The following is a 23724-nucleotide window of genomic DNA, read 5'->3' as shown; positions in this document are numbered from 1 at the left end:
TACATGAGGAAAGAATCAATGTAATTTAGTATTCTACTATATAACATTTACAAGAAATTTACAACATATTGTAAAAGAAGAAAGAAAAAAAAACTAAAGTTGTTGATTATGGTTAAGCATTCTCAATAATCCACAAACAAAGCAGCCCTGTCTCTCTCAACTTCTTCTCTTCACACAAAATATAAATCAACCAAGTGTGGCTTATCGGACGAGGCCATAAATCAAGAGCAGCCATGTCTTTAACCTCTTGTATTCCCAAAAGCTTCATGGCAGCACAAGCTTTCTTAATCTTGGGATTTGGTGCCATTTTTAGAAAATTCGCTGCAACAACAAGGCCAAATTAAACTTTTTTAGTTTTTACCCACCAAAAAGATTGGAACTTTTTTTTTTGTTTCCAGAGGGGAACCGAACAGACCACAAGGGTAACACATAAATGTAGAAAACCCTAAAACGTCGAGCAAGCAAGGGTCTCGAGATTATCTATGAAGGAAACGAAATAGAATTGGTCTCCAGATAATGAGAAGAAAACTGGATTTTTGAACTTGCAGAAGAACTGTAGTTTCATTGTCTGATCGATTGAGTATACCTTTCTTGTTATGTATTGGACTGATGCACATCCGAGATGGCACTACAAAAGTTCTGCAACAAGAAAGTGACAATTCAACACCATATACACTGATCTTACCAGCATTTCCTTCAAAACTCCAAAATTTTACTTAATTAACCATCTCATGAGTCATGACCAAGATAATTGCCAATTCAAGAACTCCATCAGAAATCTCAGAAGTTTGACAATTTTGTGGGGAAATCAAAATATTACCTGTTAAGAAACATGGCTTATAGAGACTGCAGCCAATGTTCTTCTCAGGCATTCTCTCTGATGCTTCTTCTGCCTGAGATTCAGTAAAGGGAGTGGTACCTGAGATTTTGCATATCAACTTCAAATTGTTTAATAGATTTTTAAGTAGGATGCTAAGCGGTGGTGTTTCTTTGTCCAGGTTTTCACCTACCATAGAGAGAAAGAACAGAAATTGAGCAAAAAGTTTCATTATATTACTTTCATAGATTAATGTTACACGACTCATTTGAATACATACAGCTACGAAAAAAAGAAACTAACATGCAAACTAGGTACTCCTGATGGCTTCCTTTAAAGTACTTGTCACTTTGACAATCAAGAAAGCCAGAAGATGACTTTGCTAGAGTTTTCTAACAATGTAGACAACTCTTCAATCCTAATTTCCCCATTAGATCATTAGTCAAGAAAATCAAAACAGACGATAAATAACAAGAGGCAGCCAAATAAATACTTCAAAGCACATCCGCTATGCAAATCATAATATTCATAATCCAAAATAGCCGCAGTTACATATAAAGATCATAGATTTATAAATACAAATCGATCAAAGACTTAGAATCATCCATATCAAAGATCATACATTTGCTTGCGCTAATGAGAAAGAATCCATCTGGAGTCATCGTACTATAAGCCACATCGACGACGGGACGAGAATGCCCGTCGCACATTAACGGAGCACCCATCTTCTCTTTGTATCTTGTATATTTCCTCCGATGGTAGTTAAATAACTGCCAATTGAGAATCGATTCAATCTCCTCCTCTGATTCCAACCGATCCCATCTCATCTGATTGAGAGATTCGCGACAAAGAGAGAGAGAGGGAGAGGAAGAAAAAGAACACAATTGGGCCAAAAAAAAATTGCTTTGTATTAAACGGAGCCAACGATTTAGCGACACGTCACAGTCTCTTATGTGAAATTGAGGTTACTATATAAGAGGAGCTCTTCAATTTTTTTCTATTTTCTGATTTATTTTTTTATTTTTTTTCCTTAAAACCCCACTAACAACCTGTCGATGGAGAAGATCTTAGTTTGGGAAGAACTTTGGTCCTTGGTCAACAGTACTGGAGATGAAGTCACACACGATACTAATTAAACAAATTTTAAGTGGTTGGTCTGATCATGCCTTGATAGCTCCCCGCGACTGAAATATAATTAGAAACATCTCTACGTAAAAAAAAAAACATTTACTAAATACAGCATGAGAACAATAAACTAATAATGTTGATTATAAAAAAATGTTGTCATATTTCAAATTCCCAATATTGGTTGTTTTTCTTGATTAAAATTGAGTGAACATACAAAATAAGAAAAAAGGGGAAAATTTTTACTAAACATTTTGAAAATATACTATTAAAAAATAAAATTGGGATAAAAAAATAACTATGAGAAAGAGCGGCGATGATATTAGCGATACTAGGGTATTGATTCTTGGATGATTCTTGGGGCTTCTCTGGTGGACAGATGGGGGTTTCATTTGGTTTCTTCGGTTCTATTGGAAAGAGGGAGGGCTGTTTCGGGGGTTTTTTCTTTTGGTGGATTTGTTCAGATCGATTTCGGGATTTTGGGTATCTTTGGGATGGTGATCTCTTAAGGATAGCACTTTGGCGAATCTCTGATTTTTGTATCTGTTTTGGAGATCTTCGGTGTATCTGGGTTTCCATGTTTTTTGGCTATTCGGACAGGGGATTGAGGTTTGGTTTTAATAGATGCGATTCTGCTCCAGAGGTTTTTTGGCAAGTAGAATATTGGTTGGGTGTCATCGCACCAACTCGGGCGAGGTTTATCGAAGGAGATTAGTTTTTGGTTAAGATCGGATCATCACTAATTGATTTCGATTCCCTACTTCGATTTTCTCTCTCGCAGCGACTGGGTTATAAATTGGTTTTGACAGGATTACGAGGACTACAACATTTTCTCTATGCTTCGTGCAATAGCTCTTTGGGTATTCCTTGTTTATTTTCGTTTGGTCTTGCTATGTCACAGAGTGGCCTTATGGGGAAGGGTGTGGCTTGTTTGTCGGGGGAGGGTTCACTAACACGAAGGAAGATCAGGATCTCCTACTTTGATAACTCTGCCCTCATCGCGGGATACTCCAGGACGGTCATTGGGCGGTGTTTTAACCCACAAGTCCAAGATATGAAGTCTCTGCTGATCATGATGCCACATATTTGGCAGGTGGAGGGTCGAGTGGCGGGAGCTGACTTGGGTTCAGGGAAGTTCCAATTTGATTTTGATGAGGAAGGCGATATTTTGGAGGTTATGAAGATGGAGCCATTTCATTTCGATTCATGGATGGTTTCGCTGGTCCGATGGACCCCCGTGGTGGATCCGGCTTACCCATCTTCTTTAAAGTTTTGGATTAGAGTATCGGATGTGCCCATTCAGTTCTGGGCAGAACCCACTTTCAAGGATATTGGTTCGGCTTTAGGGGTGGTAGAAGCGGTGGATATTGATCGAGGGAGAGTGCAGGTGACCATTGATGGTCTTAAACCTCTTTGTTTTGAAACAGACATCGAGTTTTTCAATGGCGAGGTGACCTATGTAAAGCTTCACTACGAGTGTTTGTATGGTTGGTGTAAACTTTGCTTCAGTCTATGCCATGATGAAAACAATTGTCCAAGTACTAAGTTTTCATCAACTGGTGGAGCCTGTGTTGGGTCTGTGGTTAGTAGCGGACATGGACATCTAATGAGTTACAAAGGGGCAGTGTTAGTGGATTCAAGAGGTGGATCTGGTCCTAAAAAGGGACGACATCAGTCTTCATTTTATGGTCCTCCAAAAGCTAAGGCTGATCAAGTGGCGGGTCCTTCTTATCGGGTTAAGGGGAATTCCCATGGGGAGTTTTTGCCGGTTTCTCATGGACGAGAAGAGGTGGTTAGGGGACAGCCCCGTCAGCGTGCATAACAGGTCAGGGAGTCGGTGGTGGAGGAGGTGCGGTCACCGGGGATGCTGTCTCAACCACATAAGGTTGTCAGAAAATCTTTGTTTCAGGATGAGGGTGTTGTTGAGCGCTCATTGGGGTCTCCGGTTGTGGAAGGTGATGTTGCTGAGGAGGGTCAGATTATGGATGTTTCAGCAGGGTTGGTTGGTGATGAGCAGGTTATCGTTTCTGAGAGTGTTGAGGGTTGTCCACAGGCGGGTTCTTAGGTCGTAGATAAGCCTCAAGAGGAGGCACCCTTGGATTCTCCGATGGTCCCCACAGGGAAGTCCATTGTTGTTGGAGGATCCGTTGCTGTTGGTGGTGATTCCTTTCCTGATCAGGATTTGGTATCACAGGTTTTGTCTGTTGATGCGGGGACTCAGGGTGGTGATGTGGAGTCTGTAGAGGTTCAGCGGGATCTTGTCGAGGTTGCTGGTGTGGAGGGTAGCACGGAAGGGACTGGTGGGGGGATGGAGGAGGACCCGGACACGTTTGACGACCTGGATGAGGATATTGGGGGTGATGAGGGTGATACAAGCGAGGTTGCTTTGGGGGACTCCAACTCGCAGGCTATGGAGTTGAGATTAAGAAAGGGACGTGGTATGGTGCTCAGAGGTGTAAGTACGAAGAAGTGCAATGCGCAGTTGTTGCTCTCTCCAAGGCGGAGACCTCCACATGGCCGGTGGTAGGCGAAAGTGGACCTGTTCCAAAGGCCCATGATGGGGTAAAGGGCGGGTTTGGTGGTGTCAAACCACCCAAACCAAAAAATTTTAAATGAATGTTCTAAGTTGGAATTGTCAATGGCTTGGAAATAAGGCCTCTATAGGGAATCTTAGGGATCTCTAGAATAAACACATGCCATACTTTTTATTTTTAATGGAAACAAAACAGTCTTTTTCTTTTTTGGAAAAAATTGTAGGCCATTTTGGCTATAATAATTTAAAAACTGTGGAACCGGTTAGTTGCAGTGGTGGTTTAGCTTTATTTTATAATAAAGATGCTTTTAATGTTTCAATTCTAATGGATTCCAATATATTAATTGATATTGAAGCATGTTTAAAGGGTCGGGTTATTCATTTAACTTTTGTCTATGGTGATCCGGTTCCCAAAAACCGTGATTTGGTTTGGAAAAGGTTGTTACGGATAAGTGCTACTCGGTCTACCCCTTGGTTTATTATTGGGGATTTTAATGAATTAACTGGTAATCATGAAAAACGTGGAGGGAAGTTGCGTCACGCATCTTCTTTTCTTGCCTTTAATGGAATGATAAGAAATTATGGATTTTTGGATTTTCCTTTTTTAGGGGATTGTCTGTCCTGGAGAGGGTGGCGAGATAAAAAGCCTATACGGTGTAGGCTAGATAGAGCTTTAGGTAACGAGGATTAGCATGATTTATTTCCGGATACAGTGACGGAATATTGCTAGTGTGGGGCAAAACGGCCGCGGGGACGGCGGAGCTTTATGTTCGATCGTCGGTGGATTGGAAAAGCGGGTTTAATGGAGGCAATCTTGTCCGGTTGGATGAGCAATGGGGGCCAGGGATCACTAGAATTTGTGGATAAAATTGTGAATTGTCGCCGGGCCATCTCCCGCTGGCGTAAAGCACAGGCCCCGTACGACCGGGTTTTGATTAAGGATATTAAAAGGCAATTAAAGGAAGCCCAAGCAGATGATGCGTCACCTCCGGGTTTAATTTCAGAGTTACACTCCCGGTTACTGGATGTCTAACGGGATGAGGAGATACATTGGTATCAAAAGAGTAGAAATCGGTGGATGCGTGTGAGGGGATAAAAATACAAATTATTTTTAGGCACAAACTAAGCAGCGACGAGCCCGAAATCGGATTGTTGGGCTATATAACAAGAATGATGTTTGGTCTACGGAGGATGCAGATATCTGCGACACGGCTGTGTCCTATTTTGAGGATTTGTTCACTACAATAAACTCGGAAAATTTTGAGGAGGCCTTACGGGAAGTCAACACGGTTATTACAGCAGCAGACAATGAGCGGTTGATATCCCCAGCCACAGAGGCAGAGGTTAAGCAGGCTCTATTAATGATGCACTCGGATAAAGCACCGGGTCCGGATGGGATGACTGTTTGTTTTTCTAGAAGGCATGGACGGTTGTTAAAGCAGATCTGGTTTCAATGGTAAATCAATTTCTAGTTGAGAGTGTTTTTGATAAGAGCTTAAATAGGACGCATATTTGCCTTATCCATAAGGTGGCCAAACCAACACGGATGGCGGAGATGCGCCCCATTAGCTTGTGTAATGTGGGATATAAGGTCCTCTCCAAAGTTTTGTGTCAACGTCTTAAGACGTTGTTACCTGGTCTAATCTCGGAAACGCAATCAGCTTTTGTTCCAGGTTGGTTGATGTCGGACAATATCTTGATTGCTCAGGAGATGTTTCATGGCTGGAGGACATATAATTCATGTAAAGGGAAGTTTATGGCCATTAAAACGGATATGAGTAAGGCGTATGATAGGGTTGAGTGAGGCTTTGTCGAGGCTTTGCTACGAAAGATGGGCTTTGCGGAACGATGGATTTCATGGCTCATATTTTGTATTTCCTCAGTTGAGTATAGAGTTCTTCTTAATGGTCAACCAAATGGATTAATAGTCCCAGAGAGGGGTTTGAGACAGGGGGATCCGCTGTCACCGTATTTGTTTATCTTATGTACGGAGGTCCTCATAGCCAATATTAGGAAGGCAAAGGAGGATAAGCGGATCACGGGTATTAAGGTGGCGAATAAATGTCCCCCAATTACTCATTTGTTATTTGCCGATCATAGTCTGTTTTTCTGCAAGGTTGATAAGGACCAATGTGGGGTGGTTTTAGATATTTTACAGCAATATGAGGCTGTTTCGGGACATCAAATAAATTTTGCGAAATCTTTGATCCAGTTTGGACACATAGTGGATGAGCTGGCAAAGACAGAGATGCAGAGGGTCCTAGGGATAACCAATCTGGGGGGTATGGGTTCGTATCTGGGACGCCCAGAGAGTTTGGGAGGATCGAAGACTAAGGTTTTCTCATTTGTTAGGGATCGGTTGCAAAGTCGAGCGACTGGCTGGTGAGCCAAGTTACTCTCGAAAGGGGGTAAGGAGGTGATGATCAAGTTTGTCGCGACAGCGGTTCCGACCTTTGTGATGTCTTGTTTTCGTTTACCAAAAACCATCACATCAAAACTCACTAGCGCAGTGGCAAATTTTTGGTTGAGCACAAATGGTCACACAGGGGGTATGCATTGGATTGCTCACATCAAAACTCCATTTCAATATGGAATGATCCCTGGGTTCCGGCTCAATCCCCGAGACCAGCTTTAAGTAACGGTCCTTTTAAGGACCCAAATCTTCGTTTATTACATTTCATTGATCGTCGCACAAACTCTTGGCGTAAGGACATGCTTGTTGCGCATTTTGATCATGTGGATGTCCCTTTGATAGAGGCAATACCGCTAGGTAGTTCCTCGAAACCAGACTATTTAGGATGGCATTTTACAAAGACTGGAAAATATACGGTAAAATCTGGGTATGAGACAGAACGTTTGGCTGTACTGGGTACTTTCTAGGCTTTTGGGTTAGGCCCAGAGATTACTTCTCTTCTGGCCATGGTTTGGCAAGTTCAGTGTCCACCGAAATTAAAGCACTTCATGTGGCAGGTTTTGACGGGTTGTATTTCGGTCTCTGCTAACTTGAGACGTCGGGGGGTGAATTGTGAGATCAGTTGTACAAGGTGCGGGGCGGATGAGGAGGACATAAATCATGCCATATTTCTGTGTCCACCGGCTCGTCAGGTCTGGGCTTTAGCGTATGTACCGGTAGGGTTGATCCTCTTTCCGACGGAGTCTGTATACACTAATGTCGATCATTTTTTGGGTCCTAAAAACCCGGGTTCACAGGTAACGGCTTTTCCGTGGTTGATGTGGTATATCTGGAAAGCCCGGAATGCCTATATTTTTGAAGGTCATGATGAACGTCCTGATGAGGTTGCCCGAGTGGCACAAGGAGAGTCAGTAGCCTGGCAAGAGGCTCAGGCGGAGGTCGAGGTAGGGGAATCTCCCTCCCTTCCTATAGGTCCAATTTTTGGGGCTCGAGGAACTATTCCAACTTATCCTCCGGATTTTACAGGATATATAGATGTTATGTTGACGGCTCTTGGAAGGCAACTGATGTTTTTGCAGGTGCATGATGGTTTTGTACCACGTCACATGGATCGCCGCCACTACACGGAGCTACTAATTTCCGCCGGAGTTTATCCCCGCTACATGCAGAGGTTGAAGCCTTCATTTGGGCGATGTGGTGCATGATTGGACATGATTTCCGGGATGTGGTGTTTATTACGGACTGTTCAGACTTGGTGAAGATGGTGTCTTCCCCTCATGAATGGCCAGATTTTGCAACTTACCTTGATGACATTCGGATCGACAGGGAGGAGTTCTCTTCTTTTTCTTTGATTCATTTTTCGCGAACAGCAAATGTCCGAGCGGATTCTTTGGCACGATAAGCGCGTGTATCTCCGCATCATGTTTTGCTTGTAAACAATTTCCCTCCAAATTGGCTCGTTTGAGCTAATTCTTTTGTTGAAAAAAAAAAGGAACACTACAAGAAAGCACATCAATTTCGGATGGAATTTCTGACGGAAAAAATCCGTAGGAAATTTCTGACAATTTTCCAAGAGGTTTCCGATATATTTCCGAGGATATTCTAAGGAAACGACAACTCTCAGAAAACCCTCAAAAATTTGTTATTTCGTCGGTAATATCTTGGAAATTTCTGACGAAAACCCGGTCATCGGAAACTCGTCGGAAAATTGTTAAAACTTCTGACGAATTTCAGAGGGACAGAAGACCGTTGGTAAATTCCAATAGGTTTCCAACGGATTACTGAGACCTATGCCATTATATCCGTTGTGATTATATCAGTTACGATTATATATATAATTTCGTATGTATTTGTATATATATATATATATATTAAATATGTATAAATATATATATTAGTCTTGGTATTAGAGACGGAAAACCAAAGAATATAATATGGTCTCTCAAATCCGTCGGACATTTCGTCGGAAATCTGTAAGAAATTTCAGAGGGCTGTCTGAGGGAAGACGAATGTGGTCATATTAAGGAAAAAATCTCATTTCCAAGAAAAACCCTCGGAAATTTCCGACGAATTACCGAGGCTTAAACCGCGTCCTAAGAAATCTGTCGGAAATTTCCTCCACGTCCTCTGAAATTTGTCGGTAATTTCCGACGGTTTTCCTAGGGATTTTATTTATACAAAGAATTTAGTAATTTTGATACATCTAATGTGTTGTCTAATACTATAATAAGTCATATCTGACAATTAATTAGATTATGAAACATTGTACCACAAAAAAAATACAACACTTGAAAGATTACATTATCTACACTTATGTGTTTATAAGATGATATTAGAGATATAGTTGAAACTTAGTGGAAATTTATTTCATTTATAAAAACTATGTGATTTTTTTATCTATTATGATACTAATTGTAACTGTGTTGACAATATGTCTTAGGCAAGTTTTAAACAACTATTAAAATCAATTAATTTTAATAAAACAGTTATAAAAAAATAAAATCCGTCTAAACGTTCTTGGAAATTTCCGACGGTTTACCAAGGGGTACAATATTTTCGACGGATTTCCAAGGGATTTGGACTGTTCCGATGAATTTCCGAATTTTGTGTGTTTTTGGGTTAAATAAATGGTTGAGTAGCCAATAAATATACATACAATTACTATGCGACAGATTTCCGAGGGGACCCTAAATATTTCAGACGGATTTCTGAGGGTATTTAATTTCCGATGGTTTTGCGATGCAAAAATTTATGCCCGCCTATTATTTCATTCACGCGGCAAAACCCTAATTATTTCTTAGAAATTTCCGACGGTTATATCCCTTTGAAAGATTTATATATATACATACGGTCTCACAATTTTTTCCCAACCGAACTGCGCTGTTAAAACCGTTTGTTTCTCCTCCGCCGGTGGTCTTCTTCCTCCCTGCCGATCGTTGCCTTGCCGCCGGTCTTTCCTCCGCCGCTGGTGGTGTTCTCCGGTCTTCTCCTCCACTCTGATTTTCGAGCTTCTCCTCCACTACGGCATCGGTCTTCTCCTCCACAAAATCATATAAGTTTCTCATTTTATTATGATTTTGATACATGATTCGTAGTTTTGTTTGTTAATATTTTTTTTAGTATTAGGTTTTTGAATATATTTAATTAGATCCTAATTGGATTTGTTATTAAATTAGGATTTTATATTAGAATTAGGAAGAATTTCATTTAGAATTTGGTTTTTATAATTAAAATTATGAAGAATTTACTTTATAATTAGGTTTTAAAAAAATATTTTATTTACTTGTTAATTACTAATTTATAATTAATTTTAGAAAGAGTTATAGAAAGAATTTACTTTAGAATTAATTTGTTGATTATTTATTTAAATTGTGTAGGTTTTTCTTATGATTTTTATATTAGTTTAAAGATTTTGATTGGATTTAGTTTTAAAGTTGTTATATTTTGGGATTTGAAATAGTTTTGTAAATAAAAAAAAAGACATTTTATTTGATTACTAATTTATTTAAATTTTGTAGGTTTTTCTAATAATTTTGATATTAGTTTAAAGATTTTGATTGGATTTAGTTTTAAAATTGTGTCTTGAGGTATATTTGAATATAATGTTTTATCTTTTTTATTTATTTCTAATTACTAATTAATTATTTTTTTGGTACTTAGGAAATTCTTTTAACCAAGGATCGGAGACCCGGTTTAGGAAATCTTGTGTCACGAGATGGGAATGTCTCTACGGTTTTTCCTCGGGACAATGTACTTGTTCAACAAGTTCAAGATCTTAACCAGATCGTACAAGAAAAAGACGTGACTGTCGAGCAACAGAAGCAAGAAAACCTCAAGATTAAGGAACAATTTATCCACACCCAAAAAACACTCTCCCAACTTCAAAATTTTATTTCCTCCCAATTTCCTGGACAATTCCCTCTTCCTGATCCTAAATAATTTGTTTATTTTTTTTAACTATTTTAGTTTTATGAAAATTGTTATTTAGTTAGATAATTATGTATTGGGATGTATATATTTTGTATTAGGATATTTATATATTTATTTTAAGCTTTTTGATATATATATTGTTATTTTATTTATTATTGAGAATTTCTATTTTTAGGGAAAATAGAGAATTTCTATTTATTATTGAGAATTTCTATTTTCGTAATTTATATATAAGATCCCTCGGAAACTCCGATGTCGTCAGAAAACCCTTGGACACGGAAATCCCTCAGAAATCATGTTTATTGGAAAACCCTTGCAAAAGTGATGCCCTTGAAAATTCTTCGGTAGTTTGACGTCCTTGGAAATCTTTTGGAAATAGTTAACCCTTGAAAATCCGTCAAAAATTTCCGACGGATTTCAGACGAGTTCTAATTTCCGACAAATGATTTCCGATGACTTTTTATTTTTGGTAATTCGTCAGAAACGACTATTTCCGAGGATTTACCAACGATTACGTCCCTCAAAAATTGGCTGTTTTCTTATAGTGGAACTCTTGAATAAAAGATTCTGTGAACAATGTTCATCACTATTATTAAGTAAGAGATCTGGTAATATCGTAACAGACAAATCAAATAAATTGTTTTCTTCACCTAATTAATCACCACGTGAATAATGAGCTCTACATTTACGGTTTCATTTTAGTATATACCACAATTTTCACAAAAAAAAAAAAAAAAAAATACGTAATAATTTAATAAACTTATTGGTTTGTTTTGTTTTTTTCTTTAACGATGGGGTCATGCGTCTTCGGTGGATGTCATGGACCATGGTGTCATATCCATGGGGTAACTTCCCAGCACTCTTAAGAACGACGTGTACTCTTGAACCTCCGCAAGCGCGTTCTGTGCACGCGGCTCCGCCATCGACGCCTCAAAATCAACATAAAACATGTACTCGAAGTTCTTGGCCGTGCCAAAGCTCCCGTCGCCAACGACCCTGAGTGGGCGGTTGTGGTGAGGCCGCGACTCGATCTTGGTCAAGCTAATGTCTCTGAAAGCGAAAGCCGAGAGGACTTTAAAGAGGACGCTGGTTCCTTTGTGCTCCTGTGCAGCAAAGACGATGCTCGTCTTGAACGGCCGGTCCGTGCGTGGTATTATAGGCTCACGCGCTAGCATTAGGAAGCGTGTGACGTTCCCGGGATCGTCTTGGATACCGTCTGCTAATATCTGGAGGCTGTAGAGCTCGGCAGCGCGTGAGCTAGCCACAGCTGCCGTGTCGTGAAGGTTGTTAGCTGCAATGTATTCTGCAGCAGCCGCTGTGTCGTGGAAAGCCTCACGCGCTGCATGTGGTGTAAGGACGTCGAGAGAGTGTTCCGTCTGAGCCAAGGCTTGCGGATGAGAGATCACCCGCGAAACGCAAGCCGTTCTGACTCCTGGGAGTGCGAGGAGGCAATGGTGAACTGGAATCTGAACTTCTCCGACGATATGGAGACGGTGACGGAGGAGAAGATCATAGTTCCGATGGATTGAACCACCGAGTGAGTTCTCCACCGGAAGCACGGCTCTATCAGCGATCCAAAGCTCCACCGCCTGAAAAGCAACGTCGAACTGATCACATGGAATAGCGTCGCAATTAGGATAAGCTTTTCCGGCGGCTGCTTCCGAGTACGCGCCGGGAACACCTTGGTAAGCTACACGGAGACTAGAACCATGCAACGGTGCCGGAGATAAATCAGTAATCGTCAACGGCTGAACCGGTACCGGAGCTAATTTCCCGTTAGTGGACTCAACGGCGACGATACCAAGATTGACGGAGCCGTTCGTGTGACCGTTAACGGCGGCGATTTTGTCGGCTAAACCACCGGAGTTTTCAACGGAAGCAACTTTACTAGATAAAATGGCACATGAGCTTTGCCAATCAGCTCGGTTCACGGAGACACCGTTAGGGAAGCTAAACGACTCCGACCTATAACCGCAAGTAACAGACACGCGCTTTGGAATCGCGTGAGAGAAACGTTTGTTCCTCCTAGCTGTGGGAGCTGTTGATCGGAACTTGAGATCACACGACGTAGCGGCTTGCATGATTTAGTAATGATGATAAAGACAAAACAAGGGTTAAGAATCGCAAAACGGAGGCGTATTATAAAATTATGGTTATGAGAAGCTTGAGTTCTTTCGTTGAGAGAGAAGCTCAAAGCTGAGAGATAAGGGAGAAGAGAGATGGTCTTATATACACACACAAGAATAAGTTTTGTTTTTTTGCAAAATGAGTCTTGACGTTTGTAATTCGGTAAAATCATTCACCTACCACCTTCCATGTAATTTCTATATATTATATTTGATTATATTTTCTTAAAGCTTTAGTTTGGAACTAAACAAAATGTGAAATGTATAATAATAGTGTTTTGGCAAAATATATTATATTACTGGTTTACGTGAAAGCGATGTTATTAGTTCTTAGTTCTTAGTTCTTACCATGGTTTTGTATTGTTGGTTTACGTCCATAGATTTTTCAATCAATGTTAGCTTTTATGTTAGTATCATTGGTGTTTATTTAGAGCACGGATGGTAACTTTTTCTTTGAAAAAACTATTGAATATGAAGTTAATTGGCAAAAATGTTATTTTAACCATGAACTTTCTAATTTTGGTCATTTAAACCATGAACTTTGTTGTATGCCATTTAAAACATCAATTTTTGTTGACTAATTTTTTTAAACATAAAATTTCGTTGACAAAACCAAAAAAAACATGACGTTAAATCTGATAATTAACCTACTAACAGACGTTATTGTGCCATTAAACACTCCGTTACTGACAAAACGATATCGTTTTAATGGAAGTTTTAATTCCAAAAGTGTCGTTTAAACTATGAACTTTTAAATATAGGCCATCATGAACTTGTAAATATATGTCATTTAAACCATAAACTTGTAAATGTATGTCATTTAAACCATTTGGGTGAGTGAGTGGCAAATATTAATGTGGCTTAGCTGGTTTTTGATTCCGTTGAGGGCATTGGAGGTCAGGTTCAAGTCTTGATTTTTGTAGTATTTAACGACGTCGTTTTGTTGCTATATGTGGCATCGTAGTTATTATTTGTTAACGACGCAATAACACTGTCTCACAATTTGTGGTTTTTAACCGGATTTGTATAGTTCTTATAACATATTCAAATTTTGTCGTAGTTAACAGAGAATAAACACAAATGAAAGTTTCATGGATGAAGTGACGGGGAAATTGACAATTTTCCCAAAGATATACGATAAGTTTTGATAAAATATAAAATACAGACATTTGCAGTAGTAGGACTAGGCCCAAGGTTTCCGTTGTCTTATGTGGAATTTATATATCCACGAATAACACGTACAGTTTAGCTCACCTTCTTTTACTTTGACACGATCGTCCAAATCTGTGAGTGCATGCGCAGAACCATAATGGAAACAGTAGTTTTAAGAAATAACTTTGGACGGTGATCTATCATATTGGATTTATGATAGGTCCACTAGAGGAAGCCAGCGTTACAAATTACTAATTTCAATATGTTCTTTTTATAATTATTAGATTAGGACTCGTTCCATATGCCAATTTTAAAATTGTCTGCTACTAATAGATTTATGTTTTGACATTATCACACATTTAAAAAACAATTTAATTTGTATTTGTAAATTAATTTATAATTACTTTTGAGTAGATAGAGAAATTATAAAATATTACAGTGGATCAAACCCAGGACCAAGCAGACGAATAGTTAGTCAACAAAAGACCAATATTATCAAATTTCAAAAACGTTCCACAATTTATTCATGTTTTATATAGAGATAACCTGTCACTACGTCATCTTATTAGAATCCACATACAATTTTACTTTATGGTTTACCAGTAAAAAATGTTCTTACATCCAAAAATATTTTATTATTAAAGTTTGCTCTTATCACCACATATAAAATGACCTTGTGAACAAATTAAACCAATTTTTGTTCATTTACTTTCAATTTGACGTAGTTCCTTTTCACCACTAAGATTAGTTTGTGACAATTTGTATAACCACTAAAATATTTCTTTAAAATTGTTTATTCAAAAAATATTGTGGATAAAAAGAAAAAAAAATACTTACACGATTGCAATGAGTTTATGACCAACCCACTAAAATTTGAGAAATTCAAAGATAGTTAACTTGATATAATAAAAATTAAAATTAAAAATTATAAGCACGATGATATATGAGTCTTATATAATTTAGAAATATAAAATATAAATTAAAAAACAATTTTAAAATACTACAACATTAAAAAATTAAAAAATAAATATTGAACTTACATATCCTTAACTAAAGAAAAAAATTCAAAATAATATAAAAAGATATTTAAAATCATCACGAATTCCTAATAAGAAATCAAATTTAACTAACTAATATAACTTTTTTTTTGAACAAAAACTAAAATCTAAAAATATTACAACTTAATTAAATTAAAATTAAAAAGAAAGAATTAAAAAATATTAATAGTTAGTGGATTTCTTTTCTATAATACGTTTAGAACTTTTACTTTTTAGTTTTTAGTTTTTTTCAATGTTTTAGTAAATTTATAATTGACATATGTCAACATCTTATTAAACAAATAACATGTGTCACGATCTTGTTAATGAGTAACTTTGATATCAAACTTTATATAATAAGATTTACTATATAACTATATTAAATTTTACATATTTGTAATATTTTAATTTTTTATTAAGTTTCTACATATTAATTATAATATTTCAATAAATATGAATCAAAGTTATTTTTAGTAAAGAATAAAATCTCACAGTTTTTGGAAAACAAAATGGCAATCAAATTGTTGTGTTCTTTGTTTGCATGAATATCTTCAAAACACAATAGAAGATGTGGTTAAATATATCTTAGTTTCTATTTCCATATTTATTTTGCTGTAATCTTTTTAGTTGGAATGGAATGTAAAATATTGAGGAAACAAAATCTGAAATAATTCTATTTTTGGAAATTGTTTAGAGATTAACTTTGTAAATAAGTACAAATAAAAAGATAGAATCCAAAATGTAAATCAAAAATGTATATATAGATTTGTTAAATCTTACCTAGAGAGATGGAATCTTTATTTGAAGTAAGTAGAAAATAAAAATCATTTAAGATGTATTCAAATCCAAATTTGTTAGAAAACCAATTCAAATTGACCAGCAAACTAACTTTCTATAGAAATGTACTAAACATTTTATAAATAGAACCTAACGATTCATCATAAGGCAAACGAACAAAACAAAACAAAAGATTGTTTTCAAAAGAAAAAGAAAATGGCAAAATGGATTGTGATAACGGTGATAATGTTGGTGATGATTGCTGCAATAGGAGGAGAAGCAAGACATATTCATAAACATAGACATGGAAGGACTTGGATAGGTTGCTTTCGGTCTTGTTCTCGCAATTGCACTGATTCAGATGGAAATTGCTTTGAAAATTGCAAGATCAAATGTGGTGGTCCTACCCCTCCAAAAACCAGTTCAAGGTACACTTTGTTTTCATTGTATTAAATTCGAGCTTTACTGTGGGCTTCCAACTCAAAACCAATTGGCAATGAGTGGAGAGGCCCTAACTCTTTATATATTACTTAAATTCCTTACATATTTCCAATGTGGGATATTTTACACTAACACCCCCCTCATGCTCAGGCATGACCATCTGAAGCATAGGCATATGTGGGAACAACATCCACGAGTGGCCCAAGAAACAACCTGGCTCTGATACCATATTAAATTCGGGCTATATTATGGGCTTCCAACTCAAAACCAATTGGCAATGAGTGGAGAAGCCCTAATCCTTTATGTATTACTTAAATCCCTTACATTTTTCCGATGTGGGATATTTTACGCTAACACATTACTTCTTTTATAATTTACTGATTACATATGATCGTTTTAACAAACTAGACACGCACCATACAATCATCTTTGCAACGTGGTAACAGATTTTGCATGTTTGTTTGGCATGATAGACTAACTTCAAAAGACTTAAATCTTTTGTTGAACCTTTAGAACTAAACCGTTCCATGTTATGACATTTATAGTTAACATGTGGATTCTTGATCCAAATTAACACTCCTGTTTGTCACACTTATGTCTTGAATTTGAAATTTCATACATAAATAGTAAAAGTTTTGCTTTGTTCTAAGTTTCAAGTATTTTGTACATGGTCAGGAATTCACATGGGAAGAATGATACGTACAATGAGGAAACTGAGGTTCGAGGAAAGAGAAATTGATCAAAGGAGACTCATGCAGTAGAGACCAATATTCATATCACTATATATATATATATATATATATATATTTTTTTTTTTGCTAAGCAAATATCACTATATTTTACTACATTCCTTGTGTTCCTTTACTAAGAAGTGTTGTTGTTTCGTGGAAGTTCAATAAAAAGACCATTCAAACATAGAGGCTTGCTTTTCATAAACAATATCATTTCCAATAAAAACCTATATATAAAAAACTTATATGCGTTATTAAAAAACTACCTATATATTGCTCAAAGTGTCAAAGATCATTTTTGTCTTTATGCCTTAGTTGTACTCTTGTAGTGAGAAATATCTTCATGGGGGATCTCTGTGGATATAAATCCTTGGCCATATTATTCTTAGGCTTTCAAAAGACTTTGAAACTCAGCTCATCTGTATCCAATATTTGGTCCCTCTCCATCCGCAGCTATACCTTTCAGTCTAAGCTCTTAAGAGTCTTTCATTAAGGTCGTTGGAATCTTTTGCGCCAAATCGAAACCCTACTCAAGACAGATTGATCAATTGGGATCTCCAAGTTGATATTATATGTCTCTTATAGCGCTCGCACAACTAATGACACAACCACATCTTTCAACAGCATATTATCTCAGACTGTATAGTGCTATGTTACTGCTCATTTCTCTACACTAACAAGTCCGACTTGCAAGTCATGGACTGGATCTATCAGCCGTGTTTACCCAAACCTTAACGTCATCTCCTAATCTTTTCATGGCACGTTATAGTCTATGCCACTCGGATCCTAAAACTAGTGGACCAACATGTGAAAAGCAAAGCTAGCTCCTTTAGTGGTTAAAACCAACTCTCTTACTTCGGGCTTATTCTAACTTCTTGGTTCTGCACATCTGTATCCTCCAACACAACAGCTTCCACCTAAAAATGATATCTTTTACTATCATAGCTGTTGTTCAGTTTGGTTTTTGGTTTTGTATGAAATCCATAAGCTCCAATCCATCTCAATTCTAACCCCAGATGTATTACTCATTTCCAGGTACCACCATACATTGAAACAACAACCATAGATTACATATCTAAATTTGTATTCGAAACGGATACATAAACACAAATCCCAAGACTCAATTACACAAGGATCAAACAATATACATCTCAAAACCACATAAGAAACAAAGCCATGGACACAAGTGGAAGAAGCTGCTGCGTGTTACCAGATAAAGCTCGAGACTTTGTTCCGAAATTGACAACTTTATTCTCTGCCAAAAGTCACCCACAAAGAAACAGAGCAAAAAACCCATCAATAAACAGAGAGATGAATCTCACTCACATTGGTAAATTCAGATTTAGCTCAAGACTTAACTGCATTCTTTAGGATGACAGAGACATCTTAGAGCAACACCACAGTTACCATCTGGTCTCTCACAAGCGATGCATAAATCAGGTATGCGACCTTCGACTTCCATAGAAACCCTAGCTCTTAATTTAACTTCCTCTGTTCCGGAGACATGGAAGAGACCAGCTGAGGTTTTGAAGTAGAGTTCTCCAGACCTGCAGGTTATGATATTAGATGGGTTTGGGATTGGAGTGTTACCACAGTAGTATAATCCTTGTTGTTGTTGTTGTTGTGGGTTTTGTGTGGAAGGTGAGAAAATTAGAAAGAAGAGGAGAAGAACAAGGAGGAGGATTTGGCTGAGGATTTCTTGCATCTCTGTTTCTCTCTGCTTTGCACAGTAATTTACACTGAGAGTGATTTTTTGGTAATCCAACCAAACAAAAGTTACATACATAAAGTTCTTAAGCTAATTCTCTGAAAGAAATTCATTTTTTTTTTCTCCAAAAAAGAAATAATATTATTTCACATTTGAAGTTTTATACAGTTCATCGTTCTATTTCGGAATCAAAGTTTTTTTTTAAAATGTTTTATGTTATTATTTTGTGTTTGAACAATACAATCAATAAAAAAGCTATTTATCAAATTCATTAAAATTTTAATTTTTAAAATGGTAACATGTAAAGTTGAAAATAAGAGGAGATATTGAGCTTAATATTTTTAGAAATTTTTTAGATATTTTTAAAATCACTTGTTATTGAATTAAGGGTTTATTGCACCATACTTACTTTGTGTTCAACTTGTTGCACCTAATTTGGGTTCAATTTGTTGCACCCACACCCACTTTACAAATTTGCTATACTTTCTTAAGTTTGTTGCTTAGGTGTCATTGTTAGTTGGACAATTTTGCCCCTCTCTTCTTTCTCTCCTTATTTTCTCTATTTTTCTCTTTTTTTGTTATTAACACTTTAAATGGTTATCATAAAACAAATTATCTATATATTTATAAACAATATGTTATAATTATATATTTTTTTACATTTTAAAATACATATTGCTATACTTTTGATGAATTTTTAGATTATAAAGTATCCATTTGTCGTTGAATATTTTGTTCAATGATAAGTGGATAGTCAATTGCAATATTGTTAATAGATAATTATTTGTGTTTATTCATACAGAATAGAAGTAGAAGTAATACACATCAATTCAGATGACTATGACAACGTGTCCATATGGAAACATATGGGGTTATAGTGCAATTTGTGGATAAGATATTTATCCACATGGATAACTATTTCTGGATACAATATTCGGGAATACAGTATTTGTCAAACTTATCCAAATGGATAACTATTTGTGGATACAATATAAGTAATGAATAAAAAAACTCAAACTTTTTCCCAGATCGAACTGAAACAAATTCAATATTAAAAAGTTCACAAGACCACAATTAATCAGTGAAATCACAAAATCACAATAAAACCAAGAAAACCCTGATCGAATTTCATATAATCTAAAGTGATAAGGAAAAAGATCTAAAGATTTCACCTTCTCTAGATTTCCACCATTGTTGGAATGGTTTTTGAAAACTTTAGAAAAGGAATGTGAGAGAGAAAAAGAGAGAAACATAAATAAGCTTTTCTCTTTCAATGGAGGAGCAAAAGCAAAACAAGGAAGAAGAAGATGTATTGTTTGGTTGAATAAATTGTGAGAGAGATGAGTGAAGGGTAATATGTAATTAAACTTGAGAAAAGTATATGAGTAGTAGAAAGTGGGTGTGAGTGTTAATACTTTTGGAGAAAGTGGGTGTGGATGCAAAATTCCCTTAAATTAATGATTTAAATATATATTTTTAAATCCTATGTTATTTTGTGTTGTAAAGTATTTGAAAATCATCGAAAGTTTACTTTTGAGATGTTTTTGTACCATGCAAACTTTTTTTTATATCAATATATTTTGATTTGCCGCAAAAAAATCATCCAAAGTTTACTAATAAAATCTCATAGAATCACATTTTTTTCTTTAAAAAGAAAAACTCTAAAACACAATAAAGTCCTAAAAATTAACTTAGTAACCGCTTCCAGAGCAGGCAAATTTCTAAAAATGTTGTCTTCTATTGTTGCTGATCAACCTGATTATGTAAAACTTGTGACATAATCAGTCAAGCTTAAACAATCTAGACAAACATAACTCTTTACCAATTAAAAATTATATTTAAAAATTATGATGAAGAACTCAAACCCAGAAAATGATAAAACAGACATGATCAGAAATCTAAGAGAGAGATCTACAACTTAAAACAAAGAAGCAAACTCAGATTCGTAACAGATTAAAAGTTCTGAAAGTTACAAACTCTGAACATCTAGGAAAATGATAAGAAAAAGTGGATAATGATGCAATAAAGTAAATAAACCCCAAAAGAGAAAAAAAAACTAGGTTTGCTCACTCTCTCTCACTCCTAAAAAGATATTTTTCTGACATGGTACAAGGGGTATATAGAGTGAGTGAAGGAAGCTCTGATTATGCTAGAAGACAAAACACTAAGTCGGCTGGAACTGCTCGACCATGTGCTCGGTCGAGTGCATGGTAGAGTGGTTGGTCCGTCAAGTTGCTCCAGTCTTCGATCTGAGATGATATATGTTCTGTAAAATCGGGACAACTCTTACACTACACCTCTGATTGACCTGAAACCACCGGCGTTGGAAAGGTAACTCGATTTCCTATAACTTTTATGAAGGATTCTGAAGCTGAATCACAACTGAAAATCTTCCTTCGAATCGATCTTTGAGGAGCTAGTTATGATTCCGACCGTGTGCTCGACCATGTGCATGGTCGAGTGGTATGGTCGAGTGTCTTCCTTTCTCTTCCAAATACTTCCAATCCTCTTATTTAGCTCCAAAAATAACACCATGTCCTTCCTTAGCTTTTTAAAGCTCCATAACACCTAATAATACTCCAAATGCATAAATGTATGCAATGCATGCTTCTAAACATCCTAAGTGCATATTTGGACAGAAATGACCATAAACCTAAGGAATCACTTCTATATGATGCAAAACATGAACAAAACAAGACCTAAAATACGGTAAAATACAGTGACATCACTCCTATCATTGATGATGATGATTTTCTTGACTTGGAATTTGTTCCACCTAGTAATTTGGAACCGCCTGGAATCCTCTTGCTAGTGAATCTCTGGTTTCACCTACGATACCAATCACTCCTTCTACAATGACTCCTCATGTGGATTCTCGGACGTTGTCACCGGAGAGTACGTCTTTATCCTGTTCTACATTTTTGGAGCAGGTACCTATTGATTTTTTGGCTGAGTCTTCTGTTGTATTAGAGTTTTCTACTAATGATTCTGACAAGTCTATGGAGAAAGGCGCCAAAAATTTCAGTCTACACGTCTTCATGGATATGTGACAAATACGAATCATGAGGGCTCCGATAGTGAATTTGTTGACTCTTGTTGGTATCCTATCGATTCATATGTTGATTTTTCACAATTTTCAGATCACCATCTAGCTTTTCTAGCCGCAATCATGTCCGGTGTGATTCCTAAACTATATGCCAAGGCTATTGAAGATGAAAATTGGCAAAAATCTGTTCGTGGCAAAATAACGGCTCACAAGAGCAAGGAACTTGGACGACTGATAAGTTACCTCCGGGTAAGAAAGCTCTTGGCTGTATATGAGTATTTACTTTGAAATACAAATATGATGGCACTCTTGAGAAATACAAGGCTAGGTTAGTTGTTCTTGGTAACAACCAAACTAGAGGGTCTTGATTGCACGAATTTGCACCAGTTTGTAAGATGAATATTGTGTGTTTTTTCTTGAAAGTTGTAGTGGCTCGCGATAGGGAAGTACACCAAATGGATGTCCACAACGTTATCTTACATGATGACCTAGAAAAGAAGTATTCATCCGTTTTCCTCCAGGTTTTTGTACCATGATAAATCACAGATTTGCCGCCTACAAAAATCTCTTTACGGGCTTAAACAAGCTCCCGTTGTTGGTTTTCTAAGCTCTCCAAAGCTCTTAGAGAGTATGGTTTCCAAAAAAGTTTCCAAGACTAATCCTTATTCATTTATGCTGATGCGGAGAGACATATACATGTCCTTGTCTAAGTTGATGATCTTATGGTTACAAGGAACTCTAATAAGGTCATTAATGATTTTAAGTAGTATTTGAGCTCTTGTTTTCATATGAAGGATCTTTGTATCTCTAAGTATTTTTTGGACATTGAAGTTGCTTGGAATTCTACTATATCTTTATCAGCGGAAGTATACATTTCCTATAATTTCAGATACGGTTTTGCTTGGGGCGCAACCAGTTTCTCATCCGACTGAACAAAATCATCAAGTGGCTAAGGCTAAAGGTGAGCCGCTACGTGATCCTTTTTGTTATCGTTTATTGGCTGGTCGCCTTATCTATCTCGGTGTTACACTCTCGTATGCTATTTATATATTATCTCAGTTTATGCACGCTCCAAATTTGGAACATTTGGAGGCTGCCCGTCGTGTTGTTTGTTATCTCAATAGTAACCCCGGTCAAGGTATTCTTCTTCAATTTGCTTCTAAACTTTGACTAACGGCTTGGTGTGACTCTGACTAATTAGGTTACCCTTTGACACGTCGCTCATAGACTGCTCGGTTTGTTCAACTTGGCGATTCTCCGGTTTCTTGGAAAACATGTAAGCAAGATGTGCTCTCTCGCTCTTCGCCTGGGGCTGAGTATCGCACCATGGCTGAGACAATTTGTGAGATTTTATGGTTGCGGAAATTGATCACTTCAATGGGTGATGATTGTTCAGCTCATGTGCCACTTCATTGCAATAATCAGTCTGTTATTCCTCTGAGTAAGAACTCGATGTTCTATGAGAGGACCAAACATATTGACTAGGATTGTCATTTCATTCGTGATGAGATTGTGATTGGTGTTAGGGCATCATTAAAGGGGAAACTATTTTATGTGTTCTTAGATTAAATATATAGTGAAAATAATGCTAGATCAGTTGTTAAGATCATAGGTAAAAAAAATGGGAGAACTAATTATGGTGTTCTTAGAATAAAGATATAGTGGAATTATGTAAGATCAGTAGTTAAGATCTGTTGTTAAAAAGCTAGTTATTGGGAGAACATGTTTAAGATCATAAGATTTAATAATATAATATTTATAAACATTTTACAAATTATGAAAACTTATAAAATAACATTTAAATTGCTTACTTATAAACTTGTAAATAAAATGTAAAAAAAGAAACAAACATATTACTTAATTAATTATAGCAGATAAACATCTTATT

General features: G+C 36.7%; 3 protein-coding genes and 1 pseudogene across 4 annotated transcripts; 2 read left to right on the top strand and 2 right to left on the bottom strand.

Annotated features, from left to right (window-relative positions):
• The first annotated feature begins 6021 nt into the window (after nucleotides 1–6021).
• Nucleotides 6022–8093, top strand: LOC147942502 (uncharacterized). The gene is made up of 4 exons (XM_087456089.1): nucleotides 6022–6253; nucleotides 6359–6857; nucleotides 7022–7304; nucleotides 7356–8093. Exons 1-4 carry the CDS (start codon nucleotides 6022–6024, stop codon nucleotides 8091–8093), a joined length of 1752 nt encoding a protein of 583 aa, XP_087312215.1.
• Nucleotides 8094–11383: 3290 nt separating this feature from the next.
• On the bottom strand, nucleotides 11384–13231 carry LOC104698845 (arogenate dehydratase 4, chloroplastic pseudogene; annotated as a pseudogene). Its single transcript, XR_015558962.1, has one exon. The product of XR_015558962.1 is annotated as an arogenate dehydratase 4, chloroplastic pseudogene (transcript).
• Nucleotides 13232–16090: 2859 nt separating this feature from the next.
• On the top strand, nucleotides 16091–17266 carry LOC104790718 (uncharacterized). The gene is made up of 2 exons (XM_010516493.2): nucleotides 16091–16338; nucleotides 17027–17266. Exons 1-2 carry the CDS (start codon nucleotides 16127–16129, stop codon nucleotides 17088–17090), a joined length of 276 nt encoding a protein of 91 aa, XP_010514795.1. The 5' UTR covers nucleotides 16091–16126; the 3' UTR covers nucleotides 17091–17266.
• An 816-nt stretch (nucleotides 17267–18082) lies between these two features.
• LOC104790717 (uncharacterized) lies at nucleotides 18083–18907 on the bottom strand. The gene is made up of 2 exons (XM_010516492.3): nucleotides 18442–18907; nucleotides 18083–18337 (listed from the first exon to the last, which is right to left on the bottom strand). Exons 1-2 carry the CDS (start codon nucleotides 18866–18868, stop codon nucleotides 18234–18236), a joined length of 531 nt encoding a protein of 176 aa, XP_010514794.1. The 5' UTR covers nucleotides 18869–18907; the 3' UTR covers nucleotides 18083–18233.
• Nucleotides 18908–23724: the final 4817 nt, after the last annotated feature.

This window comes from Camelina sativa, chromosome 6, assembly GCF_030686135.1.
Source record: "Camelina sativa cultivar CO46 ecotype springtype chromosome 6, ASM3068613v1".
Lineage (NCBI taxonomy): Eukaryota > Viridiplantae > Streptophyta > Magnoliopsida > Brassicales > Brassicaceae > Camelina > Camelina sativa.
This window is presented reverse-complemented; position numbering and strand designations above follow the sequence as displayed.

What these genes read in the sequence shown, in the direction of transcription:
- LOC147942502 (XM_087456089.1), top strand. Translation starts at nt 6,022, where the DNA reads ATGGCGGAGATGCGCCCCATTAGCTTGTGTAATGTGGGATATAAGGTC. An exon ending in CAAAGTCGAGCGACTGGCTG is followed by an intron (nt 6,858 to 7,021) that starts GTGAGCCAAGTT and finishes ATGGTCACACAG; the next exon opens with GGGGTATGCATTGGATTGCT. An exon ending in CAAAGACTGGAAAATATACG is followed by an intron (nt 7,305 to 7,355) that starts GTAAAATCTGGG and finishes GGTACTTTCTAG; the next exon opens with GCTTTTGGGTTAGGCCCAGA.
- LOC104790718 (XM_010516493.2), top strand. Translation starts at nt 16,127, where the DNA reads ATGGCAAAATGGATTGTGATAACGGTGATAATGTTGGTGATGATTGCT. An exon ending in CCTCCAAAAACCAGTTCAAG is followed by an intron (nt 16,339 to 17,026) that starts GTACACTTTGTT and finishes GTACATGGTCAG; the next exon opens with GAATTCACATGGGAAGAATG.
- LOC104790717 (XM_010516492.3), bottom strand. Translation starts at nt 18,868, where the DNA reads ATGTATGTAACTTTTGTTTGGTTGGATTACCAAAAAATCACTCTCAGT. An exon ending in CTGTCATCCTAAAGAATGCA is followed by an intron (nt 18,338 to 18,441) that starts GTTAAGTCTTGA and finishes GACTTTTGGCAG; the next exon opens with AGAATAAAGTTGTCAATTTC.